The sequence below is a fragment of the Notothenia rossii genome, assembly GCF_949606895.1.
Source record: "Notothenia rossii genome assembly, chromosome: 10".
Lineage (NCBI taxonomy): Eukaryota > Metazoa > Chordata > Actinopteri > Perciformes > Nototheniidae > Notothenia > Notothenia rossii.
Genome location: NC_136908.1, coordinates 55,666,794 through 55,694,007, shown reverse-complemented (window position 1 = coordinate 55,694,007; position 27,214 = coordinate 55,666,794). Strand labels below are relative to the sequence as shown.

Here is a 27,214-nt window from a genome sequence, read left to right as displayed (position 1 = left end):
GGCGTTTCACATCATGACTTAACAGTTTCAGCCGATTATATAACAATATCAGTCTTTACACATCATAACAATTGAACAGTTTTAAAGTCTCTCTTTCTTTCCCTCTTATATTGCAGTCCCTCACTCACTTTTTTTTGTTCAGTGCGAGAATTGAGCTCGAGCTTGTCCTGCCAGGAGTTTAAACCTGGTCTGAAATGGTGTCAGGGCCATTCTCATACACACATGCAGGTGCTCATTGGTTAGCCTGGAACGATATTTAGTTTTAATTTAGATCCTGGTGGACTGATCACATTGGGCTCTGAGACTGCTTGTTTTTTGTGACCTCAGTTCTGACTTGAGAGGGACTGTTTGGTCAAACACTTTGTGTTTTGTCTCATAGTGGCGTTCTGGCACTTGTAATGAGCACCACGGTCTCTGAACAAATTAGACACATTGACTCTGTGCTCCCAGTGGGCAGGAAGAACATGAATGAGTCCGTCCACTCAGGGTTAAAAGCTATTTTTCTCACTGTCCATTTTCCTCTTCTTGGAGAGCGCCATGTGTAATTATTTGTCTCTCCTAGTCTGCCGCTAACACGCCTGTTCACTCTCCTCTCCTCTCCCTGGGTGTTTCTCAATGTCGAGTAAAGCTGCTCCAGAGCCACTATTTCAAGGATACTACTTCATCGAGTGAAACCGAAGGACTGTTACAATGTCCAGGATACTTGGAATTCTACAGAGGCCGGCGTACTTCGTTGCAGGAAATGTCAAGGCTGCACATGTGTAGACTCCGCGGTCTTAAAATCCCCACAATGATTTGCGCAAGGACCAATTTCCAAATCTTTGGCGGAAATCGCGCTCCATTTAAGGTGCTCGCATATGACGCAACCCTGCACACCTGTTAGCCGTTCTCCGTTTCTCAGTTTTCTGAGGCTAGGAAGGATTCTTGCATCGCTTCTGAAGGACCTGACTCGGAAGTACATGTGCTTTGGAAATTGGTCTATGCGCAAAGCATTGTGGGGATTTTAAGACCGCGGAGTCTACACATGTGCAGCCTCGAAATTTCCCGCAACGAAGTACACCGGCCTCGGTATAATTCCAAGTATCCTGGACATTGGAACAGTCCTTCGGTGGCACTCGATGACGTAGTATCCTTGAAATAGTGGCTCTGGAGCAGCTTTCCTCGAGATTGAGAAACACCCACTTTCCTCTCCGCTTCTTTCTGGCTGCATCTCACTTCGGTTAAATTAAATCCTTGCGTCCCTCACTTGCATCGTTTCCCTGCGTTTAGTCCCTCCCACCAGGGAAGCATGGAGAGACGCAAGGAAACCACGAGAAGCAGGGAAATTAGTTTTAAGAGCAATGGGATGTCATTTCCTCCGGAGCGTCAGATGAAGCGACGTCCGTTTGTGATGACGCTGCACAGCTGATCGTCTGACAGCAGCCAGATCAGTGCATGCGCTGCATCGTCCAATCAGTGAGCGATACACAGTAAGGGGGCGGGGCGACTGTCTGAGTATTTCACCGGAGGATGGTCTGGTGGTTACATTACATTACATGTTACTTGTTAGACGCTTATATCCAAAGCGACTTACATACTCAATACTGTGGGCAATCCCCACAGGAGCAATTTGGGGTGAAGTGTGTTGCCCAGGGACACAACGACATGCTGACTGCAGTGGGGTTTGAACCGGTGACCCCCTGATCCGAACACCAACTCACAACCCACTGCACCACACGCCCCCCGATTAGTTCCTCGATTATTGGTCCTCCGTTTTCACTCCGCGATCCTCTGGCAAAAATAAGGCCACTGGGACGCTACTCAAGATGGCGCAGACAAATCAACTTCCGTTGATACCGAGGAGCGAGGAAATGAAAAATAACCGAAGTGAGAGACAGCCTCTTCCGCTCTCTCGTCTCTTCTTCTGTGTTTCTCTCCCTGTATCGCTCACTCGTCTCTTTCGCCCCCTGTCGGCGGCGGTTAAAATAGAATCCTGCCGTCAAAATTGAAATCCCCTATTCATGTATTGATTATAGGTCCGGGTCCGTATAGGTCGGCGTCTGGGTCCGGATCCGACCGCGGTCCGCCTGTTACTGAACTATGTTATAGACAGTGAAGTATGGCCCCTCCACAATGAGTGACTCCTATTTTAGCTCCATGGGACAGTATATCTATTGTTGAGCAGCTGGTCTTGACATCAAGAGCCAATTCATCGTATCACTCTCTTCAGTGTACTTCTGTAAGCGACAAGCTCCAACAAGTCTTCAGTGAGAGGCTGAATACAGAGAACTCTGCCCAGAAATGTGCAGGATTTTGTATCATATTAACGATGTATCAGGTTTGCAGGGATGACAGCTTGTGTCCATCTCTATAAAACATTTTTTATTTAATTTTTGCACAGAGAGATTACATATGAAGTCAATGCGGGGGGCGGATAGACATTGTGCAATGTTAATATGAGAAAATTGAGGGACACTGTAGTTAACCCCTCCTCGGTTCTGCCTTGCGTCTGATTATTTTGGCCCACCAATATCTGAAATGTGGCTCTTACAGTGAATTTCCATTCATTTTCTTACTAGTTATTGTCGGGATGGCGAGAAACCTCACACCAGTTGACAGGAAGTGAGAAAGACGTATGACAAAGACCTTGAATCTGTAGTTTCCTTCAGAGTTCATTGTAAAAACAGCTAGGCACTGATGTGACACTGAACATTTGGGAATGAAGCCAGGAATAATGGAGAAAGGTCAATAGAATGGGAAAGAAAACAACAGAAATCTGCTGACTAAGGAAATAAACCCCGCCCCCCTCTGTATTTCTCTCGTTGTTTGGATGGCTGACTGACTGGTGTCCATTCACAGGGACATCACTGCACACCCAAACCTTTGAAAGGAACCGTGGTTGCCATGGTGACAGCTAAAACAGGCTGTCGGGGGGGGGGGGTCATTCTGAGTGGGTCACTGATCACAGCTCTTCTTGACTGTTTCCTGGGTCAAAGGTCGCTGGGCGGGAAGGAGAGAGATGTGGAAGAGGATGGTGGCTGTCAGAGAGGGCGTATGAGGATAACACACACACACACACACACTAATTGAAATGTTCCCACTCATGGCACACATGGGACCTTAGATAAATACCAGGCAAAAGCAGTGGAAACTAGCTTAAAATAAGCATTGAAAACATATTTTGCATTCATTTATGGTGGGAAAAGTAGGATTTTAAAACACAGCCGCAGGATTCAAAATATAAAAATCCATATTGAATTCATCTCTGCCTAGTTAGACAGAAGTTACTGAATATCTCAGCAACATCACATGACAGCAGCTGGCAGATTGTTTAGCAGCATGCTTTGCTTTGTGTCTCAGTTCACTTGAGTTGGTTCATGAATATTTATCACGAATATGCCTGGACGGACACACAGGTTCATGCATGCACGCACACATACGAGGGCACACCACACACAATGCTTTTGTATCGTAGCAGCCGGCGCACAGCCTTTGCCCTCAAAGATAATCCACAAAGGTCAAGAAGGTGGGGCTTGTGTCTGACGGTCACCTGAGAGGAGCCAATAGAAGATAGTCAACAGGGATATTAGCAATAGAGTAAAGTTGTTGGGTCCACCGCCAAGATGTACTAACCTGCAGGATGCTCTGTCGCGCGTTGAAGCATTAACAACTAGTATAAGCAGGATTAAAAATGACCTTTCCATTTTCAAAAACAAACACAGCTCATTAAAGAGGAAGAGCTCTGCTGTTCAGAGTTTGACAATAAGAAACCTGATTCTTCACTGTTGGCTAATTCTGGCTGTAGGCTCTTAATTATTAAAGCAAGTGCATTGACATACTAATAAGTCACTTGAGTGGCCCCTTCACAAAGTCTGTAACATGACTTCCTTCTTGGATAAATCATTAGCTTCCTGTATGGTTTTTGTTCGTGGAATATGGGACACGGCAAACATATGCTAACAGACAGATGTAGGGAAAGAGATCTGGGACACATTCACACAGGGAATAACCCAGTAAACCCTCACTAACTGTGTGTGTGTGTGTTTGCTGAATCATCCAATAACACTGAAGTGACCCATCTGCATGCTGTCAGGCGTGATGATCTTCAAAACTTGACATAGCAGCAGCACAGCACACATCAAAATGTTTGAATTGTCTCACTGCACATCCACCAGGGGCAAAAAAAGAAAAAGAAATACACTTTCAAATTGCATCATCTTCAAAGTTAGAAATCAAAATGACACTTTCCCTCTGTTCAGGCTCCAGACCCCAGGATGATAAAGAAGCACTTCATCACTCTGGACTACTGGGGGTATGGGGGATTAGGAGCTCGTTAACAGACAGCATGAGCCACGCAGGCTGAGACAGGAACTGGTTGGCAACCTTCTAGCTGATTACCACACACACACACACACACACACACACACACACACACACACACACACACACACACACACACACACACACACACACACACACACACACACACACACACACACACACACACACACACACACACACACACACACACACACACACACACACACACACACACACACACACACACACACACACACACACACACACACACACACACACACACACACACACACACACACCTAAACTATTACAGAGTTGGGAGAGGCCCACAGTCAAAGCCTCTGATTGAGATTTCAGGTTCACCACAAGCTATAATGGTGAATAATTAGAATGTTGCCACGGCGATTAATAGAACTCAAAATACCCACATGGAGCTGCGGTGTGAGTTTCAAAGAGATTAAGACAGGCATTTAGTAGCAGATGAAAAGGTAGGACTTCCAGGGACTATCAAGTGAAAACCAATTAAGCTGTCATCCAAAGATATTAGATGGTTAAAGATTGTGTTAGGCCATAACCAAAATAAAATCCCTTTTTTGCAGACTTGTGTTGTTACAGTTTATTTATTTTAGCTTTTGCTATCACAGGGAAGTCCAATGGTGTTGAATTAGCATTTTAGTCAGTTTATTCTAGTTTCTTGAAAGTTTTTGATGGTACATATAAGTAAATAAATACATTAAAGATAGTTTCTACTTCTATGTATTTCATTGTTTTTAGGCAGTCCAATCTATACACCATCATGTTACATGTTGCACATCTAGTAGACTAAAATAAACATTATTCATTTGTGGCTGTGTTCTTAGGTTTGATATTTCTTTGTTTAGCTTTGTTTTGGTCTCCACCAACTTCTTATGGAAATGTCTGGCTCTTTAGCAGCTAAATACTGCACAATGTTCAAGAGCTAATTGCTAAGTGTCTGTAATTTAGTGGTGAGCAGTTAGATAACCGTGGGTTTGAAGTTTTTTCTTTAATAAGAGTGGTGACACAAACCAAAACAATGAGATAAAAGACTAACGCTAAGGGGATCTCAAGAAATGGATGATAATATTCTATAAACTCTTTTCACATTACACAGTTATTTGATTCCTTTAATCATATAACATTTTTTATTTGAGCAGCTTTAGGTTTAACATTCCAATAGACTGTATAATGATTTTTTTATCAGATCAATTGTTTTTTTTTCAAAACTAGTGTTCTGGTATTGTACAAGAAGGCTCACTTGTGTGCCTTTCTAAATACCATTGTTAATGTTAACCTGGGCGTTCCGAAAAGGTCTACAACTCATTAATGCAAATAGAGCACAAAGCAAACAGGAAGATTAAGGAGTTCTGTGAGCTTGCAGGTAAGGTCAGCTGATCCTCGGTGACAGGAAGTGAATCACCTTAAGTGTGTGTGAGAGTGTGTAAAATAAAAGATTAGTGACAAGGCACTTTTAGGTGCCACAGCTGACCTCTGAAAAGTTTCTGAACAGCTGACTGTCTACCTGACTCAGGATTTAGTATCTTTTTTCACATTAAAGCCAGAATTTAAAGTCATTTGACCTGCCTAATCTAATATGATCCCCTCGAATCAAACATTTCCACAATCAATTTCCTGTCAAAACAAAAGAACACAATGTCAGCAGGTTTGACGGTCAATACATAACTAATACGTTCACAGGTTCCCACCAAATGAATGAGTGAACAGAATAATAGAAGAAAGAAAGAAAAATATATGAAAGAACAAACCAATGCATACTCCACTGACCATGAATAGGACTAACGGTGGAAACCCAACTAGCAAACAAGACGACCGAGCTCTGTGAATAATGAATGAGCTTTCTAAGAAAATACAAAAGCAGGTAGTTCCATTCAGAGACACACACACCTTTCTGCTAACGTGTGTGTGGTTGTGTATGTTGTGTGTTCAACAGCCTGCAACTTTATTCCCATATTGAGTTATTAAGAAAGAAAGGCAAATTAAATCCTATTGATAAGACTCCTGAGTACATGACAGGATATCCTGTGTCACTATCTATGACACTTTTTAAACTGAGTTGGCACAGTAAACAGTTCTGGGTCAAAGTCTGAATGCACAATAGCAAGCGAGGCAGAGAGAGGGAAGAGAAACATGATAGCAGCAAGCTTTTGTCCTCTTGCTTCAACTGATCCAGTTCACATGACGTTTTTCAGATTGTCTTTCCGCCACAGAAAAGCACCTGCCACCTACTTGAGCTGCCGCCCCATCATTGATGTCTGAAATCCTACTGTTACACACACACACACACACACACAGAACACTTCTGAGACACGCTGATATAAGAAGTGTACAGACTGGGACTATCTCCGCTTGTCTGCTGTGTTAGCGGCAGCATGGATTGGCCAAAGGGGCAAAGGTCAGGCTCCTAATGTTCACAACTCAACTAAAAACACACCACAAATTCACATTTTTTCGTTCGTGGCCACTTTTCTTTTAAAGATACTACATTGTTGAGCTCCTCTCCTGCTTATGGTGAATTGTGACAACCTATAACATATTGGACGACTAACTTTGCTCTCTAAATATAAGACAGTGTGTTCCTTTAGTTGGTTCAAGCCAATGTGAAAAACAGTCTAAAGGCTGTTAGTCATGCTGTCATTAAGGTCGAAATAATCCTCTCTGATGGGGATTGACTTTTATTTGTATTTTCTGACCTTTTATTTATTTACTTAATCAAAAGAAAACTGTGCAGATAATAAGAATACCATAATTGTAAGTGTACAGGTGTATTTATTCATGTTTGTGGACATATGATTTTATAGTGTGTGTATATATATATATATATAGGAACCCAGGGACGGCTGATGGGAATGAGCATTGTGCTACATGGTGCAATACATTTATGGTAGACTGTCCGTGTTGTTAATAAGCCAATAAATTAATAGAAATGTGTATATACCAGTCATTGTCCTCTATTTTAAAAAATGATAGAGGATAGTGTGTCTCATGTAGACAGGACAACACACTGGAGAGTTACAGGCTTTCCCTTAGCCTAATCCTTAGAAGCTGAGATATTCATTCATAAATCTATAGCATGCAGTGCAGGTATTAACAGAAGAAGCTCATCTTATCATAGGCTCCTGGTGTATGTGTCCAGGCAATGGGAATTAAAGTGAAGCTCCTGGCACTGAAAGGAGGACATGTAGCTTCAAAATAAAACCACATTTTGGCAAGAAGGGGTATTGTTTTGAATGAATCTGGGGATAAAATAATACAAATGGATGCACTGGAGAGGGACAGGTAGAATGGAGTGTCTGAACTGAATGTGTAGTCAATACTGGAGGGTGGAGCAGGAATACAGGCAGGAATAGCATGTGCATTGTTGTAGCAGGTGTAAGCATCTTTGGAGAGAGGAGGGTCTGCATCCTTACCTCAGGGCGACGCGCACCGAGCTCTCATCCGGCCCTCCGCTCATGGTGTGGCCGGTGGATAGTACAAACAGTCCGCCTTTATATAGCTCGCTTTCCCTTTTTCTTTATCCTCTTACGAGACAAGGGAGCGACGTGTGCTCGCCTCCGTCCAAGGAAAGCTTCTGTCTTGAGCTCTCACCACCTCCTCCTCGCCATGTTTTCGGATATGCAGCAGCTGGTTCAGGCCGGGTTTATTTGTTTGCCATTGCCGGGGAAATGTGCTTCGGGGTCCGGCGGTGTTCACCTCTTCAGAAGCATCGTCATTAAGCCGCAGAGAGAGGCGCATGTGTGTGTGGAGAAGAGCTGGGATCCACTTGGCGTGTGACTCTCGAGACTGAGGACGTCACCAGACTCCTCCCCCTCTCCCTGAGCTCCACCAATCAGGAGAGGAGACAACCTGACCTGAGACAAGAGTCTGATAATAATAATAATAAAAACAACGATAATAATAATAAAAAGGAATGTATACAACTGTATTTATAATATGCATTAATCAATGTTTAAATTCAGGCTTTTTTTATGCATCCCTTCTTGTGTATACGTTATGAAGCACATTTATTGTCACTTCTGTGTTATCTATTTGGAATTTAATATTATAGTTAGGTATCTTGTTTTACTCTGTCCCCGCTTAGGTGACTGCCATAGAGCTGCTATATGCACTATCAAACTTCCTCTGCCTGTTTTATATCAGATATCTGATACATAACATGCAGTTTATTCCAATAAGATTTCTGCGGTCTGAGGCCTCACATTATAATTTTTCAGCCATAAAAAAAAATCTAGCAATACAATGCATTGCACTGTTTGCGTGGTTCCTCCTGATATTTCCTATTCAAATTACAAGATGACACACTGAGGTGTATGCAAATCAGCATTTGTAATGAATGATCAGGGCTCCTGGGCTATGATGCCATCTTGTGGTCGGAGATGGCTTTACTAACTCAGAGCTGAATCCCTCTTCAATAATACTTACTATTTGTAGCAGCAGTGTACCATTTGTTATTGTTCGGAAAATACATTAATACATATACAATGGAAAAGATTGAAGGCCTTATTTTTACTAAAACGGTAGTAATTTAAGTGTTATACCAATACTTTGATAGTTTAAAACTTTAAATAGTTTACATTATATTCTAGAAACTAAGTTATGGTGAACAAACACACAGGGCCCATTTTCTCGAGGTTGCACTGTATTGGTTTATTTACAAGAAAATACATCTTCATCTTTTAACATAAAGTGACCTTTGCACATGATTTTTGAACAGATGACCTTTATGCCGATGTACCTCTCTTAGTTCTAAGGTTAAAGAATATAGATTCCTACACATGCACAATGAGATCCTAAAAACGGAAGTCTGAGCTACTGTTCCAGGAATTAAACATATAAAATAGTTTATATATATATATATAGGTTTTGATTGCAAACTGTAATTATGCAGTAACTACAAAGTGTAGTTATCGAGAACGACTGTACTCATGGTAATCCCTTGATCTCATCTTTCTGTCATACACCAACATTTTCACTTTCCCAGTGTCCCGGTTCACACACCACATGTACAGTACATCCCAATTCAATGTGGTTATAAAATAATTGTATGCACGATCAACACAATTATAAAATCATCATTTATCAAACACAAAGCAATCTTGTATGAGCTGACCCATGTTTTCATTTCCTTCATAACCTTTAAAGATTCTTTATCAAACATCATAGATACATTCAATCTCTTAATAACACAAGGGCAGACAAAGTAATAAACTTTTAGTATGAAAATGTGTTAGTGAGGATGTCATTACAGTATATAGAATAGGTCAAGAGTAGTAGGGCAGTAAAGGCCTAACCTCAGTGGTCAGTAAGCTATCTTAACTGGATTCTTAAAGCAGTAAGAATGTATGAGGTGCCATATTAAAATATGAAGTCAATGTAGACTTTCCCTCCACCTTGCAATTGGCTTAGAATTAACTTCAGTCATGGAACAAATTAAAAGTTACTGGCCTGCAATGACGATGTTTGGCCACGTGGGGGCAGCAGACACAAGCTAGCATTAACGTTATGCTAACTGTTAACATCCTTTTAAGTGGCTATTACAAACATTTTAGCAAAGAGTGAACTTTTTACACATTTTGAAAATATGTAGCAACATTACATTTAAATTTGAAGTCATATATTTCCAATATATGTTTAACAATAACAGCTGAACATTTAGCTGCTAGCTTAATGTTGCACTTGTCTTGTTCACTAGCTAGCTAGCTGCTAACTTTGTATATTTGTCAGGTCTGCCCATTGATGATATAGGAATTCCGATCATAGCCCCTTGAAAGATATTAACAAACAAGATTACATGTCCTGTGCACAGGATTCTAGAGCAAGTGATTTCAATGTAAATAGTTTAGCCTCAGCTAGGCTCAGTGTTGTTGTGTGTCAAATTAGCCTAATTTTAGCCATACATTAAATTAAAACTAATTGGTAATCCTTTGAGAGAACATGCAGCACAAAACACACCATATTAGGCAACTCAAACCGTAAGCAAATTCATGAAAACCTTCAATTTTGACCAAAAAAAAGAATCTATAAAGAAGGAAAATAAAAGATAATAAGATACAGCACCTCAGTTTGTTACAACATCCTTTCAAGATAAAAAAAAAAGTAGTATTTCAGACTTTTTACTTGCCTATGAATGTTAGACACTATGTGCTCTTTAACTGACCTCTTGTGCCAGTGATACTTGGCAGACTCCGTTTCATTCAGTGGCTCGTCTGGCCTCCTGTCAACAGAGACTGACTGACTGACTGACAAGCAGATAACTGATTTCAGGTCAGGAACAGCAGTACAGAATGCTGTTGAAAAGACTTACAGTAATGCCTATGATGCTCTTTTCCATATTAAATGCAAGTGTAATTATTTGCAATCCAGATAAGACAATCAGTGGGCAATCCAGTGACTTTCCCCTTTAGATATTAAGGGGATGAATTGACATTTCAATTTTTTCTTCACCAGTCACGTTTTTTGGGGGGAGCGGGGTTCCACATTATGCTATCCTTCTGGAACCTAGCAACCTTAATCCTGAGTATAACAGGGCTCCATCCAACTGATATTACATCCTTTTTCTTGAACTGTACACTAAAAGCCAAAAGGGGAGGTGGAAAAATCTGAATGGAGCAAAGATGTAGCGCTTTGGCTCAAGCCCCAGCGCTGTCTTGTTTGTAGCCTTTATTTGTCTAATAAAAGACGTGAGGGAGGGTGATGCAGTTCAAGCTTTAAACCTTAAAAGATTACTTGTTTACTTATTTTTCTACAGACAATCAGAAGCCAATTTAAAATAGAGCTGTGCACTTCTTCATATACCACTAATGATGTGACTGATTGTCAATTTTTTGTTAACAAAACACCAGCTTACGCAAGCTTAAAAATATCAAGATAAAGACATTAAGATTTCACCAAATATTTTTGTGCTTTCACACATTTGATTGGTTTTGTAATATGATACTTTATAATTGTTGCCAAGCTCTGTGCCCAATTACAATTATAGAAACTGGAAAATCGAACTCTGCGTGCCTCTGGTGAAATCTGAAAGTCTATAAATGAATAGCAGAACCATCAAAGATACCCTGTTCTATTTCACTCAGGACAATCTGGGCGGACAAACAGCCTTGTGTACTTTTGCTGACTCGTTAGGACACAGGTCTGACCCACAAAAGGGACTAATTGTAAAAGCAACCCCAACCACAGCTTAGAACCAGCAGAGCACACAATTTATACCATATCCAGCAGAAACAAATGATGTTTGTAATGTAGCAAACAACTATTTCACAGTATCACAACCTCAAGATAAGTTTCTGTCAACAAACATGGAGGCTAAATTATGTTATGTTCCTGTATGGAAGCAAATTTACCGAAGTTTCCTTGAGCTGAAGATGAAAGCTCCTTTAACTGTTCATATTAGCTCTAGACCCAAAAAGCATTTCAACATAATATTTAGTATTATCTAAAACATGTACATTCATGTAAACACACTTAATGATATTGAAAGATAATCCATTCTAAAAAGTGGACAAATAAAAGAGGGAGCACAGCAATATAGCGTCATCCATCATCAAATTAATATGGAATCTCCTTAAAGTAAATTAGCATATTGTGATAGCCCATTATGCTAGTTTGCAGCTTAACAGGCTCGTTATTTTGAAGGCCTCTTAAACTCATTGTATTTGTTGAATAAAGTAGAAACCTATAGTTTTGGAGTCAGACCTGCGTCACTGATCGCTCTAATAACAGACCCTAGATTAGCTTTTTCTTTGTTGTCCGCAACTGAGCCTACAGTATATGAGCGGTTCAAGGGTCCTAACAAGGGTGAGGTGAGGTATAAGAAAAGGGATTGTACAGCGGTTAGGTACACCAAATCAAACAAAAGGCATCGTGACATTTTGAAAAATAGTCTCTTCTGACCTCTCAACACCAAGAGGTCACATTAAGGTCAGTAAAAGCTCAAATATACTGCTAAATTATAACAAATGACGATCCTGCACGACCCGGTATACTGGGCGTGGAATACTGCTTTGGATATTATAAAGTGGTTCTAGATTAAAACATTTTCCAGCTAAAATGCAGCTATCACCTTGTTTGACAAACGGAAACAGCCCTCTAGAAGCAGAGTAAAGTGCTACAAAACAAATAAATTATCTTGGTTGATTATTCTGTTTTTGCCACTTTGAACTGTGGCAAATTGATCTCGAAAAAGATGAAACCAAACGTTTTAAAAACTACAACCCAGTACGCAGTCGATGTGTGTGAGAAGGGGTGATAATACTGAATCCACTTCACTCTCTTCGCCTCCACTTCTCGGCATTAAGTGGGTCAAAAGAGAGATTAAAAGACGAGAGGGGAGAAAATAAAAAGTTGAAAGGACTGGTATTAAGAGCTATCCTGCTTATGGTACAAGGCTCGAAGCTAAAGAAACAAATCTAAATAAGCAAGAAAAAACATAAGAAAGCCTGAAAATGACTAACAAATCATTCTTTCATTGCCTTTTCTTCTCCTCCTCCCCCACTTTTCTTCTCCTCTTCTTCTACCCTTTTGATTCGTTTCCCCTCTGGGCCTCTTCCCCCTTCCCTCCCCCTCTCTCTCTCTCTCTCACTCCTCGGATGTTTTGAGAACAGAGTCGTCTCCCAGGATCTTGCAGAGCTTGTTGAGGCGATGCTGCATCTCGGGAATGCCGGCCAGCTGAGTCTCCAGTCGCTGTTTCTCCTCGGTGAGGGAGAGGCGTGTCGCGGTGTCCAGTTGCTCAAAACGCCATCCTCCCTCACCGTCGAACTGCAGTAGGTGGGTGTGGAACTTCCTGGAGGCGGAGAGGAAGTATTTAAATTTGGCAGAGAGGTATCACATTTCTTAATTTAGTGTGTATCCTATACACTAGAAACTCTTGCGTGAGATGTGTCTTACCACAGGGAGGGTCTGTGTGTGATGGAGAGCAGAGAGATGCCGGAGTCCTTAGCAGTCTGGAAAATCTTTCCCTCCACGTCAATGCTCACAGCGCTGGTGCACTCATCCAACAGTGCATATTTAGGCCTGATATACAAAGGGATGGGCTGTTTAATTATTGATTTAGTAGAGTGATCAAATAATCTGCAAGTAGTTAACATTTACTGTAACACTACATTAAAAGGCACACTTAAAATGTTTGCATTCGCATACATAAAAACAGGAAAAACAAGACTATTATTTGACTATGTAAGTATTGATTCTACTGTTCAATAACTTATGTTAAAGTTCATATAATCTACTGATGAATTATATGTGCACAAAGACTTTCAGACAACCAACTATTTATCTTAACCTTTTAAGTGATAGCCTTATGAAAATCCCTAAAATAATATATAGTTAACAATAATTAAGGAATAGATAAGGCAAGCAAGAGTGCACCAACATGCTAGCTACTGGCCTAATGCTAACGCCAGCGCGGCAATATGCTAAGAATGCTAGCATACAAACATTTAGCAGGTATGATGTTTACCTTGTTGACCTTCTTAGTTTAGCGTGTTAGCCACAGCTTGCTAATAAGCTAATGTTAGCATACTAAGGGGAATATCAATGTCAAATTTTAACCTGATGATGGCGTTAGATTACAAAAGTGGGAATAACAAAAGTAAATTCAAATAGTTTTTAGAGTGGGGGGATGTCTGTATCGAAATGCAATGTCTATCCATATAGAATATAAGGGTGATGTCTGATCTGACCATTAGACAGTGCTACATGTGAGCCTGGCCTGCTAAAAACAGGTTTAATGTTTGAGTCAGTTGGTGGTTAACGCTCCAGACGTGTCACATGACCAGGCCTCAGCATAATGGCTGACAACAACGACGCTGCTGCTTCTCCTTACCTGTGGTAGAACATGCGAGCCATGCCCATCCTCTGCTTCTCGCCTCCTGACAGCACGTCCTTCCAGTCCAGCTCAGCATCCCAGCCTGAACGTGAAAGAAGACGTGATTTAAAACTTCTGCTACTAATGTGGTATCTGAATATAGACATTGGGAAATGTCATCTAAGAAATAAAGAGAAATAAAGTGCATAGAAGTATTTTAACTCTGGGATACATTCGTTTTTTACATTAGGAGCTAATTTGGAGCCATGCACTGAATGATTAAAATGTAAACAGACAGGTTTGACAGACAGCTGTTATTATCCAAAGACATTTCAAATGAAAAAGGTACAGCGCGTGATGTTTGTTTAAAGGTTTAACCAGTCTATTTACCCTGCGTAACAGTGATGCAGCTTTCTGCAGGACATTTTTTAAAGACTTAAGAGAAAATTCCTTGCAGCAATGCATGTGTGCCAACATTCAAGACTAATCCCTAACTGCATATGTGTGAGTTTATTTGGATATTCTCAACGTTTTCACAGAGCAGCCATTCACACATTAAGCAGCTCTGAGCTTTGTACAAGTGTAAGTGGTTCACAACAACAAAAGGCCTGTTTGTTTGGCCATGTGATGAGACTGGCTGCCAATTAACTAGACACTCAAGTTTAGACAATACCAGTAATACTAGAGTGGACAGGATTAAGATTCATGCTGGTTCGCTGTGCTTACATAACCTAGTCTGTTTGATTTCAGGACACCAGCAAACCTACTCTGCAGATTCAATGTAATGCAATGCAAACACATGAGCCTTTAACACAGAAAGGATAAGAGACAATCCTTGGACTTGATTCAACTTGTTGTCCTGGCTTGTGGTTAATTTGTCTGATGGATATTTGTTGTTTATTCTATCTACACAATGATTAATTTGTCTAGTTTTGTCAATTAATTTTGTTTAATTTATGGTTATTTTATCTGCTGGTCATATTCTTAAACTGTACTGTCTACTTTCGGTACGTTTAACTCATCAGAAAGTTATAAGCTATATTTCTGTGCTTTTCTAACGTTTTCAACATATTATTCTCACTTGAATCACACAAATCCACACCTTGGTAAGTATCCTTAGTGTTACTTTCTTACCTCCCTCCCTGGTGACGATGTGTTTGAGGTTGACTATGTCCAAGATGGTGTCCAGGTCCCTGTCGCCGAAGCCTCTGGAGGCCATGTCCTCCACCGAGTCTGGGTAGATCACTTGGTCCCTCAGTGTACCCATTGACATGTATGGCCTGGTGAAACACACACATACATACCTTAGCCACTGACTGTTGCTTTGCTAACCCTCATTTCATTAAGGGCTCCAAACAGAGGACGAGATAGGTGTTTGTGAACAAAAGGGCACTTAAAAACAAGACTTCAAAAAGAATCATTACGCTTATGTTAGATCTATTGTCTTCAGGTGTTGGATTATTTTACAGCTGCCTGCTAGCGTCACCCTATGTATAAAATATTCACTGCTCTGCAGGGGGGGTGACCTGAGTCAGAACTCTAAGTGTAAGATTACACTTGATGATTTGTCTAAGACAGGTTCAGTTCAGTTTAAGGGCTACACGAATCTTACCTGTTAAGTTGAGAGCATTCACACTAAAACCCTTTCTTACATCTTCAATATATGTTCTAATTCTATTCTAACTGACTCTTTAATGTTGGGCCAAAAAAAAGGACTCTGGGGACACGTGTTTATTGTTTTATCCACACACTAACGACACTCAACTCACTGTTGAATGTCTGTGAAAGGTATAACCAAGCAATTATTATAATTAAACGTATTTCAAGCCTTGTCTGTGTGGTAAATATTTCACTGTGGCCAGAGCTCTGGTTTCTCTTTGTAAACCACACACAGATCATGTTACAATGGATTAGATTACAGGTTAGGCTCGCTGGTACAATGATCAAAGCTTACAGTTGTTTCGGTACAGCAGCTGAGGGATATTTAAAAAGTGTGTGTTTTTGTGTATACCTCTGAGGGATGTAGAACATGTGTTTAGGAGAGGGTTTGTGTAAGCGGCCGCCGTAGACAGGCCACAACCCACTGAGGATCCTGAACAAAGAGCTCTTCCCGCAGCCGTTAGGCCCCGTGATCAACAGGTGCATGCCATCCTCCACCTGAGATTGAGAGCAAACATATTAATCCCATTTAAGATGAGTCAACATCAGTATAATTAAGATTTAAAGGCCTAGAGGGATAGAAAGTGGGTGTTAAGCTTTGAAAGACAGGATTGAACTACTCAACATTATACACAAAAGATCTGAAATGTCAACAAAGAAAGAGCGGCAAAATGTTTCCTGTTTACCGGTTTCCTTATAAATATATAATATATAATAAACCTTAAAGCCAGGTTTAAATGTTGTAATTATCTATTTAGCCTGCAGCTAACAGGGACGCGGCACACCACATATTATTGCTTTGTGTTTCTTACAGTGCAGCTGCATGAATCATTACCTGTATTTGTATATTAAGCCAAATGCTAGTTAGCTAAAATTAATGAATAAAGGATTTGATATCAGTTAAAAAGGTAATTAATTAATTATTTGATTGGAGTTAAAAGTAATAAACAAACAAAAATAAGCTACAAGTAGGATATTTTTCTTTTAAATAATTAGCTATAATTGAAAGATACATTGTTGAAGTTGCTAGCTAAAAGTAATGCTAACTGTGGAAATAGTTAGCTTAAAGTAATGGATGTATGAAATATTGTTGTTAAATATTTTAAATGGGTAAACTTTCAATTACAACAACAAGATTTTGAACCACTTAATTGAAGTGTGTAAGAATATATACATATATACCGATATGTAGCTAGCTAGCTAACTTAGAAGTAGCTGCTGCAGTGGATTTGATGTTTTCACTGTGATCGCCTATAATCTCTCAGAGCTGTGTGCTCTTTTGTGTTTGTTTCCAGTGTTTATAGTAAGAACATCGTGTAACCACGTAGATCTGAAGAAATTAAGAAACTATCTTTAGGTGAATGGAAAAATTGTCATTAAATATGGGGCATAAAGAAGATGAAGATTCAACTTATTGTCATTACGTGGTACAGCTATGTAACGAAACGGTTTCTCTGCATTTGACCCATCCTAGTGTTAGGAGCAGTGGGCTGCCATTATGTACGGCGCCCGGGGAGCAGTGTAGGGAACGGTGCCTTGCTCAGGGACACCTCGGCAGCACTTGGTCTTTCCGGGACTTGAACTGGTGACCTTCCAGTTGCCAAGCCAAGTCCCTATGGACTTCGCCACCACCCCAGCACAGTGTCAACAGATTTCCTCCAAGCTACTAGCACAATGAAGCTCAGCGCAAGTTCTTTCAGGAAGACTGTGTATATACATTCACTCCGCAGCTGCATATAATCAGCTCATCAAGGGCGTTGTCTATAACCCATTACATTCACCTCATTCTCCAGCAGCCAATTACTGTGCTGCAGCCAAACTTTAAAATGATTCTCCTCTCTCCTGCAGTCAGCTGTGATTTCAGGTTTTCATGCTGCTGCCCACCTCCTCCCCATCCACCTCCTTTCATCACATCCAGTGCCAGGAGAGTTCATCCAAAGACCTCATCACACCTCCTCTTCATCCCATCTCCTCATCAAATCCAGATCTTCAGCATCATCACCAGTGTCTAGACCCCGAGGGGTTCCCTATATGCTCACGGCTGCATTTCCCCCTTTAGATATACGATTTCAGGATCGGGGTCTAATCGACTAGACAAAGACTTAAATGTATCATATGACATGTGTCAATAAATGTTGTTTAAACAAAATGAAGTCTCTCCTGATTGAAATGGCAGCAGGTTTATTCACCTCAAATAGCTAAAGGATGTTAAAACTAGATCAGTGCAGTCCTTACTGAGGTGTGATAGCATCAGCTGCTGTTTAAATGCAATACTCCAACGAAAGATTCTTTCATTTTCTTTTTTAATGAGGCCACAATATCCTCTCCAGTTCATTACAGAAGCCAAAATCCTGAGGGAAGGTAACACCCACAAGGATGAATGTGTTTCTTAAAAAGACCAAAGGGGATTCTTTTTAAAGATAATAAACTCTACATAAACAAACAACCATCAGTGAGTCTGGTGGCAGAGTATGGATCAGAAAGCTGAATACACCATTCATGTTAATGGGACATATTAAGTGGAGTTGGAAGAGAAATTAAATGATGGGAGCTGTCTCACCTTGAGGTTCAAGCAAGACACTACGACGTCCCCGTTGGGTGTAATAATTGGGACATTTTCACACACGATGCCGTTATCCACATCTATCACTTCACCTGTAAAGAAAAGCCAGAGAGACAAAGAATGAGTGAAGTAGAGCAGAAAGTGAGGCTAGACTGTGGGATTATACAGTTTATAGCAGGAATTATGGGTTAAAAATAAAAGAAATCCCTCTTACCTCTTAGCTTAACTGTGCTCTATCAAATGGGTATTTTCAAAGGGTATTTATGCAAGGATTCCAACCTTTGACCTTGCGTACTGGTAATCTAGGAATGTATTGAGTTTATGCACTTTGCCCCAGATAAGGGTTTGGCTAGTTGAAAATAATCTGGACAGAAGTGTATATTTTGCTACAGTTCACTATGAGTACCTTACTATATCTAAGTTAGATTGTGTAGAGAGGGGTTGATAATAAATGTTGGATATTTGGGGTTATTTAAGTTCACACAATGCCATGTGGCCAACCAACCAAAGCCACTAGCTCACCCCCATCCTCCAGACTGCAGTGGTGGTAAAGGTTTGCCCAACATAGCAACAGTAGCTAAGTGTGTGTGTGTGTGTGTGTGTGTGTGTGTGTGTGTGTGTGTGTGTGTGTGTGTTGAATCTGTTTCAGTTAATTTCCATACAGAAGGAGGTGTGTGTACAGCAGAAGAGGCTAACCCTTTATCTCCAGCGGTCCGTCTATGTGCATCTCAGGCCTGCTTTTCTTCTCATCTCCTGTGGTGGATGATAGAGAGGAGCGCTTGTAAACCCCCCTCTGGACGTCCTCAAACACCTCGAACATGTTGTGCACCCTTGCAGTGTAGCCTGCCAGCTCCGTGACCTGTCCCAACAAGCAACACACAAGGGTCAAAGGTCGTTACGGGGTAGTGACAGGTGTGTTCTGAAATAGGTCACTGTCAAGGCCATGTGCTGATAAAAGTGTGTGTGCAGCTATTTGTGTGTGCTTGTTAAAGCACTGATTCTCAGCAGTAAGAAGTTTGACGGTTAATACACTTAGAACAATTGTTATTATAATGTGATTAAATTATATATCCACATGTTATGTCATCCATCACACCTAGGGTTGTGGGAACTACTTTGCAAGGGAGCAGAGGGATTAGCGGTTAGCTAAAAGTAATACATTTAAAGTTCAAATGGTTAGCTAATAGTAAAGAGTTTTAATATTTTGTTAAACATGATTGAAAATTGCTATAAGAATATTTAAAGTAATAGTTCATTAGCTAAAAATATAGCTGAAAAAGATAGTTTAAAGTATTGAATAGCTAAATGTTTTGAATTGTTAATGTTAGCACAAAGGAACAAATAATTAACAAAAGGTTTAACTGTTGTTTGTTTGCAGTGTTTTAAGTAAGAACATTGTGTAAACAAAGTACTTATGTGTAATGATTGTATAGAAAAAGTGTCATAAAAGACAACCAACCAAACAGAATAAATATTAAAAAGTGCTATTGCATAGTTTTTAGGATGAATAGAGGGAGATTTTTACAGCATGAAATTATGTAAATACAAGATAAACACAAGCATTTAGGTATAAAAGGAAAAGTGTCAAACAAGGAGTGTTTTGAAATGAGAAAACAAGAGAAAAAGCAGCCTCTTTCTTTGGCTTCAGTGTTGCACCCTGCGGCGAGACAATGCCAGCTGTGGACACAGCTTGATTATATTAAACAACAAACACCAATTCTGGGAAATTCAGACACCATCAGGGGCTTCAAAGATGTGCCTGGCTCAAACTAAAATGAAACCAAAGAGAGGTTACAGTTAAGAATAGAGACGACGATTTCATTCATTCATAAACAATTGTCGATTTTGTCGTGAGGAGACTAGACAGATGTTCTCCGAATTAAAATATATATATTTAAAGATTGTAAACATGCAGTTTTGTTTTGCAGCATCGATCCAAAGATATAAAAAAAAGACATCTGTTAAATGCATTTTATCTCATTATTTTAATAAGAGTGACAAATCAGGGACATGAAATTACTTACAGTGGGGCAAAAAAGTATTTAATCAGCCACCAATTGTGCAAGTTCTCCCACTTAAAAAGATGAGAGAGGCCTGTAATTTTCATCCTATGTACACTTCAACTATGAGAGACAGAATGGGGGGAAAGAATCTAGGAAATCATATTGTAGGATTTTTAATTAATTAATTGGTCAATTCCTCGGTAAAATAAGTATTTGGTCACCTACAAACAAACAAGATTTCTGCCTCTCACAGACCTGTAACTTCTTCTTTAAGAGCCTCCTCTGTCCTCCACTTGTTAACTGTATTAATGGCACCTGTTTGAACTCGTTATCAGTCTAAAAGACACCTGTCCACAACCTCAAAGAGTCACACTCCAAACTCCACTATGGCCAAGACCAAAGAGCTGTCAAAGGACACCAGAAACAAAATGGTAGACCTGCACCAGGCTGGGAAGACTGAATCTGCAATAGTTAAGCGGCTTGGTGTGAAGAAATCAACTGTGGGAGCAATTATTAGAAAATGGAAGACATACAAGACCACTGATAATCTCCCTCGATCTGGGGCTCCACGCAAGATCTCACCCCGTGGGGTCAAAATGATCACAAGAACGGTGGGCAAAAATCCCAGAACCACACGGGGGGACCTAGTCAATGACCTGCAGAGAGCTGGGACCAAAGTAACAAAGGCTACCATCAGTAACACACTACGCCGCCAGGGACTCAAATCCTGCAGTGCCAGACGTGTTCTCCTGCTTAAGCCAGTACATGTCCAGGCCCGTCTGAAGTTTGCTAGAGAGCATTTAGATGATCCAGAAGAGGATTGGGAGAATGTCATATGGTCAGATGAAACCAAAATAGAACGTTTTGTTAAAAACTCAACTAGACATGTTTGGAGGAGAAAGAATGCTGAGTTGCATTCAAAGAACACCATACCTACTGTGAAACATGGGGGTGGAAACATCATGCTTTGGGGCTGTTTTTCTGCAAAGGGACCAGGACGACTGATCCGTGTAAAGGAAAGAATGAATGGGGCCATGTATCGTGAGATTTTGAGTGACAACCTCCTTCCATCAGCAAGGGCATCGAAGATGAAACGTGGCTGGGTCTTTCAGCATGACAATGATCCCAAACACACCGCCCGGGCAACGAAGGAGTGGCTTCGTAAGAAGCATTTCAAGGTCCTGGAGTGGCCTAGCCAGTCTCCAGATCTCAACCCCATAGAAAATCTTTGGAGGAAGTTGAAATTCTGTGTTGCCCAGCGACAGCCCCAAAACATCAGTGCTCTAGAGGAGATCTGCATGGAGGAATGGGCCAAAATACCAGCAACAGTGTGAAAACCTTGTGAAGACTTACAGAAAACGTTTGACCTCTGTCATTGCCAACAAAGGGTATACAACAAAGTATTGAGATGAACTTTTGTTATTGACCAAATACTTATTTCCACCATAATTTGCAAATAAAGTCTTTAAAAATCAGACAATGTGATTTTCTGGATTTGTTTCTCATTTTGTCTCTCATAGTTGAGGTATACTTAGGATGCAAATTACAGGCCTCTCTCAGCTTTTTAAGTGGGAGAACTTGCACAATTGGTGGCTGACTAAATACTTTTTGCCCCACTGTATGTGCCGGTTGCCAAAGAGATTTGTAGAAATTGCTGTCTGATTTACAATTCCACACACCAACACGTCTGTGTCTTGTGCTCTGTCATTACCTAACCACCTTACTATTGTGCAAATACTGAATTAAGTAATATAATTATTGGACTGCCTCCCTCCCCTTAACAATTGGGATCCATCCTTGATAACACTCATGATGATACACATTCTGCAGAGACCAAAACGATCAAAAATCAGCAATCTTACAAAACCTATCCCCACATCTAAGCTCCACCAATTGGAGTAAGTGAGTTGAATAGGAGCTACCAAACAGATGAAAATGCCCCAAAAAACAAAATCAATACATATAAAACTGCCCTCCCCCATTTGTCCAAAAAGAGTCCGAGCACATGCTGCGAGGGAAAGTGAGAAATAGATGCAGAAGTGCAGACTAACAGATGGAGGATTATTCACAGCTAAGCCCCAGGGGAAAGAAGGAGCTCTGACTGACTGACTGACTGACTGACTGACTGACTGACTGACTGACTGACTGACTGACTGACTGACTGACTGACTGACTGACTGACTGACTGACTGACTGACTGACTGACTGACTGACTGACTGACTGACTGACTGACTGACTGACTGACTGACTGACTGACTGACTGACTGACTGACTGACTGACTGACTGACTGACTGACTGACTGACTGACTGACTGACTGACTCACACACACACACACACACACACACACACACACACACACACACACACACACACACACACACACACACACACACACACACACACACACACACACACACACACACACACACACACACACACACACACACACACACACACACACACACACACACACACACACACACACACACACACACACACACACACACACATTTGTGTGGCTTATGCAGCATAAGTGTTGTTCAAAGCTTTGATGGAGATATTGCAAAAAATCTCCAAATAAATATTGGACTTTGAGACCCACTTTGCACATGTTTATTAACAACAACTAATGCTGTAAAATAAATAAATAAAACAACATAGCCCCCAGAAGCTAATAGCTAGAGCTTACTTCCAGATTGGGATAGAACACACTTTTAAAGAACATAAGGAAAGGCTAATCTGAGTAAACAAGATGATTAACATACTGGGATACGCCGGTACATGCCATAGGCCTGTTTGACCACTCACATATTAAACAAACACACATAACGTGATGTCACGAGTCAGCATTTGGAGGCATGAGAAGGAAATACATCCATCACTGGCCTGCTTCCTGTAGTTGCACACGCTCAACTCTAGGCCTTGCATGCAGGGGCTTGCTGCTGCACATGTGACACTGCATGCTGTGTGCATGCTAAAACTTGTACCCTCCAGCGGTGTGCATTATGCAAGACATTTCCAAAGAAATTACAGTCGTGACAATCTCCTCTGTCACATGTTTGCACATTACAAATTATTCTCTTGCAAGCTGCTCCTGTTTCCTAAGATTTAACAGCAGTTTGAGCCTTCTGTGTGTTTGTAAAATGTGGCTGTGTGTGTCTGGCCCTGCACATTCTCGTAGGAGTGAAGTGGTACAATGGGAAGTTTTTGAGAATAGTGACTCATGCTTGAGGAAGCAGTCACTAGCATATTTAACAGAGTTTTGATTCCTCCTCTTCACAAGTAGAGACAGAAATGCTATGCACGATCCACCTTGCTCAAATAACATATAGGCTACTGTATGTTAGTATGGAAATGGCTGCTTATGAGTTAAAGCAGTAACAGCAGACGGCTTCACCATCAAGTGCAATCATATCCTCTTGCAGACCTCATAATGCAGAAAGCATGAATGGGTCTTGCTATTTTTCGGGGTTTAAAATGCAGTAGAGATCAGTGATTTTGCCCTTGATGAATAAAGCCTTTTATACACTTGACTTTTTTTCCGTCAGACCTTAAATAAATTCTTGTGCTTACAAGTTGAAAGTAGGGAGATGGATAAACAGAATGCAAATCTGTGCATTCATCCGTCCACCGCCCACACGTCTGTTCGACCACTTTCCATTTAAACCTAGGCCAGTGAAGTGACCCAACCACCCATGATTAAACAGCTGTTTATCATGTGAATATCTCCACCTCTAGCCGTTCAAATTATTAATATAAAAATGTCCTAGTTCACACAAATTACAGTAGTGAGAAGGATGTGGGACTTCAATGTGCAAGAACTGGATAAAGGGCAGCAATTAGTTGATAGTTGTTTAATCTGAAAACTATTTATTTGACTTATCGCTTGGCCTTGCGGGTGAGGCCTTCAATGCCTTGTTTTGTCTGATCTAAAGCCCACAACTCATAGATATTGCATTCACAATGAGATCAAACGGAGTGAAGCTGCAAACGCTGACATTAAAGAAACTAAGGAAAGGTCATACATTGTTTGTTTTTGAACAGCTAAATTCAAAAGGAGGGTTGAAACGCCAAAAGGCAAAACAAAGATTCTGCACCTGTCTTCATTGCAAGATTATTATAAACTGTTCACGGCTTGTATTAAAGACTTCATGCCCTATATGTGTCAATCAATTTAGTTTTTGTAGCACTTTTGTATTGATATTTCCAGGAAGAACACACATGCTTTATTTTGAAGTGAGAAGAGGGGTGCAAGGAAAACCTTTTTAGAAGAAGTGGAGAAAGCCCACATTGAATTAACTAGAAGAACAAAGACACTGCACTCCAGCAGAGCTTCATTAAAATCAGCCTGCAGCGTCCTCACCTCTTTGTAGGACGACATGATCCTCTCGATGGCGTCGGCCCCTGAGGCCAAGAGGTTACGGGCGGTGGTGAAGGCCTCTGTCCTCTCGCTCACCATCGTGTGTGTCCGTCCGTCTGCTGTTTCTAAAAAAGGACAAAATTCAAGGTGTGAGAAACACTAGAAATATCTTAAAATAAGCAACAAAAGAGATCAACTTCCCATTTGCTCTCTCTGGATTCTCTCACACCTACGAGCATTGGGATGTCATGGAGATTTGTTATTTAAATCAGCGGTGACACCACAACACAGCAGTAGTGCTCGTCGGCAAACAAAGGGACTCAGATGAAATGTCATCGGGGAGGTGTGGGAGGCTGCTTCTGTTCTCACACATGCTAATCAGCCCTCTGCTTGAGGAGGAAGCAGTAGCTGTTGGTTTGGAGGTGCTAATAATAAAATGTGTTTCCACCAAAGAGTAAAATAGTGGCACTACAAACTAGGTACTGGACAAACATTTGTATTCCCTCTGTTTGGTTTGGGGCACATTAGGGCATCCTTACTGTTATCAGCGAAGCCGGTGGCCGTGATGATCGGCACGGCAACCATGACGAGCCCACAGGCGCTCCACACATACTTCATGAGGAACTGCTCGATCATGATGTACCACAGACGCTTGGACAGGATCAGGTTCATCTGGTCCGCCAGAGCTCGGTAGCACTTCTGCAGCTGACGCATCTCCACCTGCAGAGGTCAAAATCTCACAATATTTAATCACTCCCTGCATTACTGTGATGAAATAATACTGGGGGCGGGACCTTTCAGTTTATCTTCGTCTGAACCTGTATTGATTGAGGTCCACTAGGTGTAAATATAATAATAGGATGGAGTTATGAACTTTGTTACTTGATGTTGGCTATCAAGATAATCACTTATCTTATGTAAGTGGCCAATACTTGTAAAAGGGCCAAAGTTAGGACTGAGGGTAAATAAAAGAGAGTTGAAGTTAATATTTTTTGATAAAGCTGTGTAGACTAACTATGATGGACATTTAGACCATATGGCATACTAACCCATGGTCTATTAATAGAGCATATGGATGTACTATTGTGGATGTGTTTCTAGTCTCAAAATGTAGTAACCACCAATATTTCGTTTGTAATAATGTGCAAGCCTGCCAAAACAAATGCAACTGCAGATCCAGCCCTGCATACCTTGTGTCCCCTGTAGAAAGCTATCTCCTCCGCATTAGCAATGATCCTGGAGTGCACATAGCGCAGGTAGCCCTTCCTGTGAGCCTCCTCGGCCACCAGCTTGCCAAATTTGGGCGAGCAGGCCCGGAGCACCTTAGCCGTGACAAAGACCACCAGGCCGGCCAGCAGGGTGGGCCCACTGGCGTTGGCCCCCCTGGATCTGGCGGTCTGGATCAGGGTGTAGGAGGTCAGCATCACGTCCAGAATTGGCTTGGTGAGGTTAGAATAGAGGTGAGCCACGGATTGGGAAAACATCATGACGTCCTCAGTGAGAGACTGGTCCGGGTTGGCGAGCCTCCCGTCCATGTTGCTGACTCTGTAGTAGGTCTGATCGGTGAAGTAGGTCCGGTATGCATGGTTCACCAGCCGGGTGCGGAAGGCCAAAGCCAGCTTGCACTCCAGGAACCGGATAACGCTGTTGACGAACGTGGCCGGGATTGCAATGAGGAGCCATTTCATCAGCTGGAAGATGAAGCTCTTAGGTTCCTTCTCCACTATCGTTTTAACTATCTTCCCGTCCAATGTAGCCACGTAAATAGACAAAAACGTCCTGGATATCAGCGCCACCGAGTGCAAGGAGAGCAAGACGAGCTCTTTGGACACAAGCTTGGGGAAGAGGATTTTACCAAGTTCGAGGATCTGCCTAAAAAATTCCGCATTTACTCCAGGGGATGAATTCTTCTGCCCCGCAGTACATATCTGTGTTTTTCCCACACATGTAGCACCGTTTTCCGCCTTTGATCCCCGGCGATTATTCCTGTTTTCTTTGTTTTTTCTGAGCTGCCTGCAGATGATGGGGTAAAGTGTCTTGACACCGTAAGCAGCAGCTGCAAGAAACACGGCTCTCTTCGCCGCAGCCGTACGGTCCCACTTTATTTTGGACGCCGCATCGAGGATGTTGGACATTTTTCTAACGTTAGTCGTCTCTTCGTACAATCCTTGCAACACCCATCCCCCAAAACCCGACTCACCGCGTCGACATAAGTAGAGAGAAGGTCTTCTTGGGGTTGGATTGATGTAAAGCGAGCCCGACTCATGTACCGCTACATCCTGCTCTTGTTCTACCACTGAGAAGAAAGCAGGACCAACTGCAATGTACTTCCGGTGTACCGTTTTCAAAATAAAAGCTGACGGTCAACTTCCTCTAAAGTACAATGTCATACAACTCTGATTCAACTGCGTGGCTTCTAACAAGAATTTGCTTAACTTCCTGAATAACTGTAGTTTTTCTCAGTGACTTGACGCTCCTTATTTCCG

At 41.3% G+C, this 27,214-nt stretch overlaps 2 protein-coding genes across 5 annotated transcripts in view; both read right to left on the bottom strand.

The window, feature by feature from the left end:
- Positions 1 to 8,126, bottom strand: part of LOC307021092 (kinesin-like protein KIF21A) — a 36,727-nt gene extending 28,601 nt beyond the window's left edge. For all 4 annotated transcript variants that reach the window (XM_079652890.1, XM_079652891.1, XM_079652893.1 and 1 more), the window contains exon 1: positions 7,746 to 8,126. In XM_079652890.1, coding sequence (XP_079509016.1) covers positions 7,746 to 7,789 — 44 coding nt within the window. In that variant the 5' untranslated portion in view covers positions 7,790 to 8,126. The remainder of the gene's footprint in view (positions 1 to 7,745) is intronic.
- A 1,270-nt stretch (positions 8,127 to 9,396) lies between these two features.
- On the bottom strand, positions 9,397 to 27,015 carry abcd2 (ATP-binding cassette, sub-family D (ALD), member 2). The gene is made up of 10 exons (XM_079653413.1): positions 25,919 to 27,015; positions 25,268 to 25,448; positions 24,732 to 24,853; positions 19,059 to 19,221; positions 18,360 to 18,454; positions 16,152 to 16,297; positions 15,275 to 15,420; positions 14,159 to 14,243; positions 13,222 to 13,347; positions 9,397 to 13,117 (listed from the first exon to the last, which is right to left on the bottom strand). The coding sequence occupies exons 1-10, from the start codon at positions 26,861 to 26,863 to the stop codon at positions 12,913 to 12,915; spliced, it is 2,214 nt and encodes a 737-aa protein (XP_079509539.1). The 5' UTR covers positions 26,864 to 27,015; the 3' UTR covers positions 9,397 to 12,912.
- Between the last annotated feature and the right edge of the window lie 199 nt (positions 27,016 to 27,214).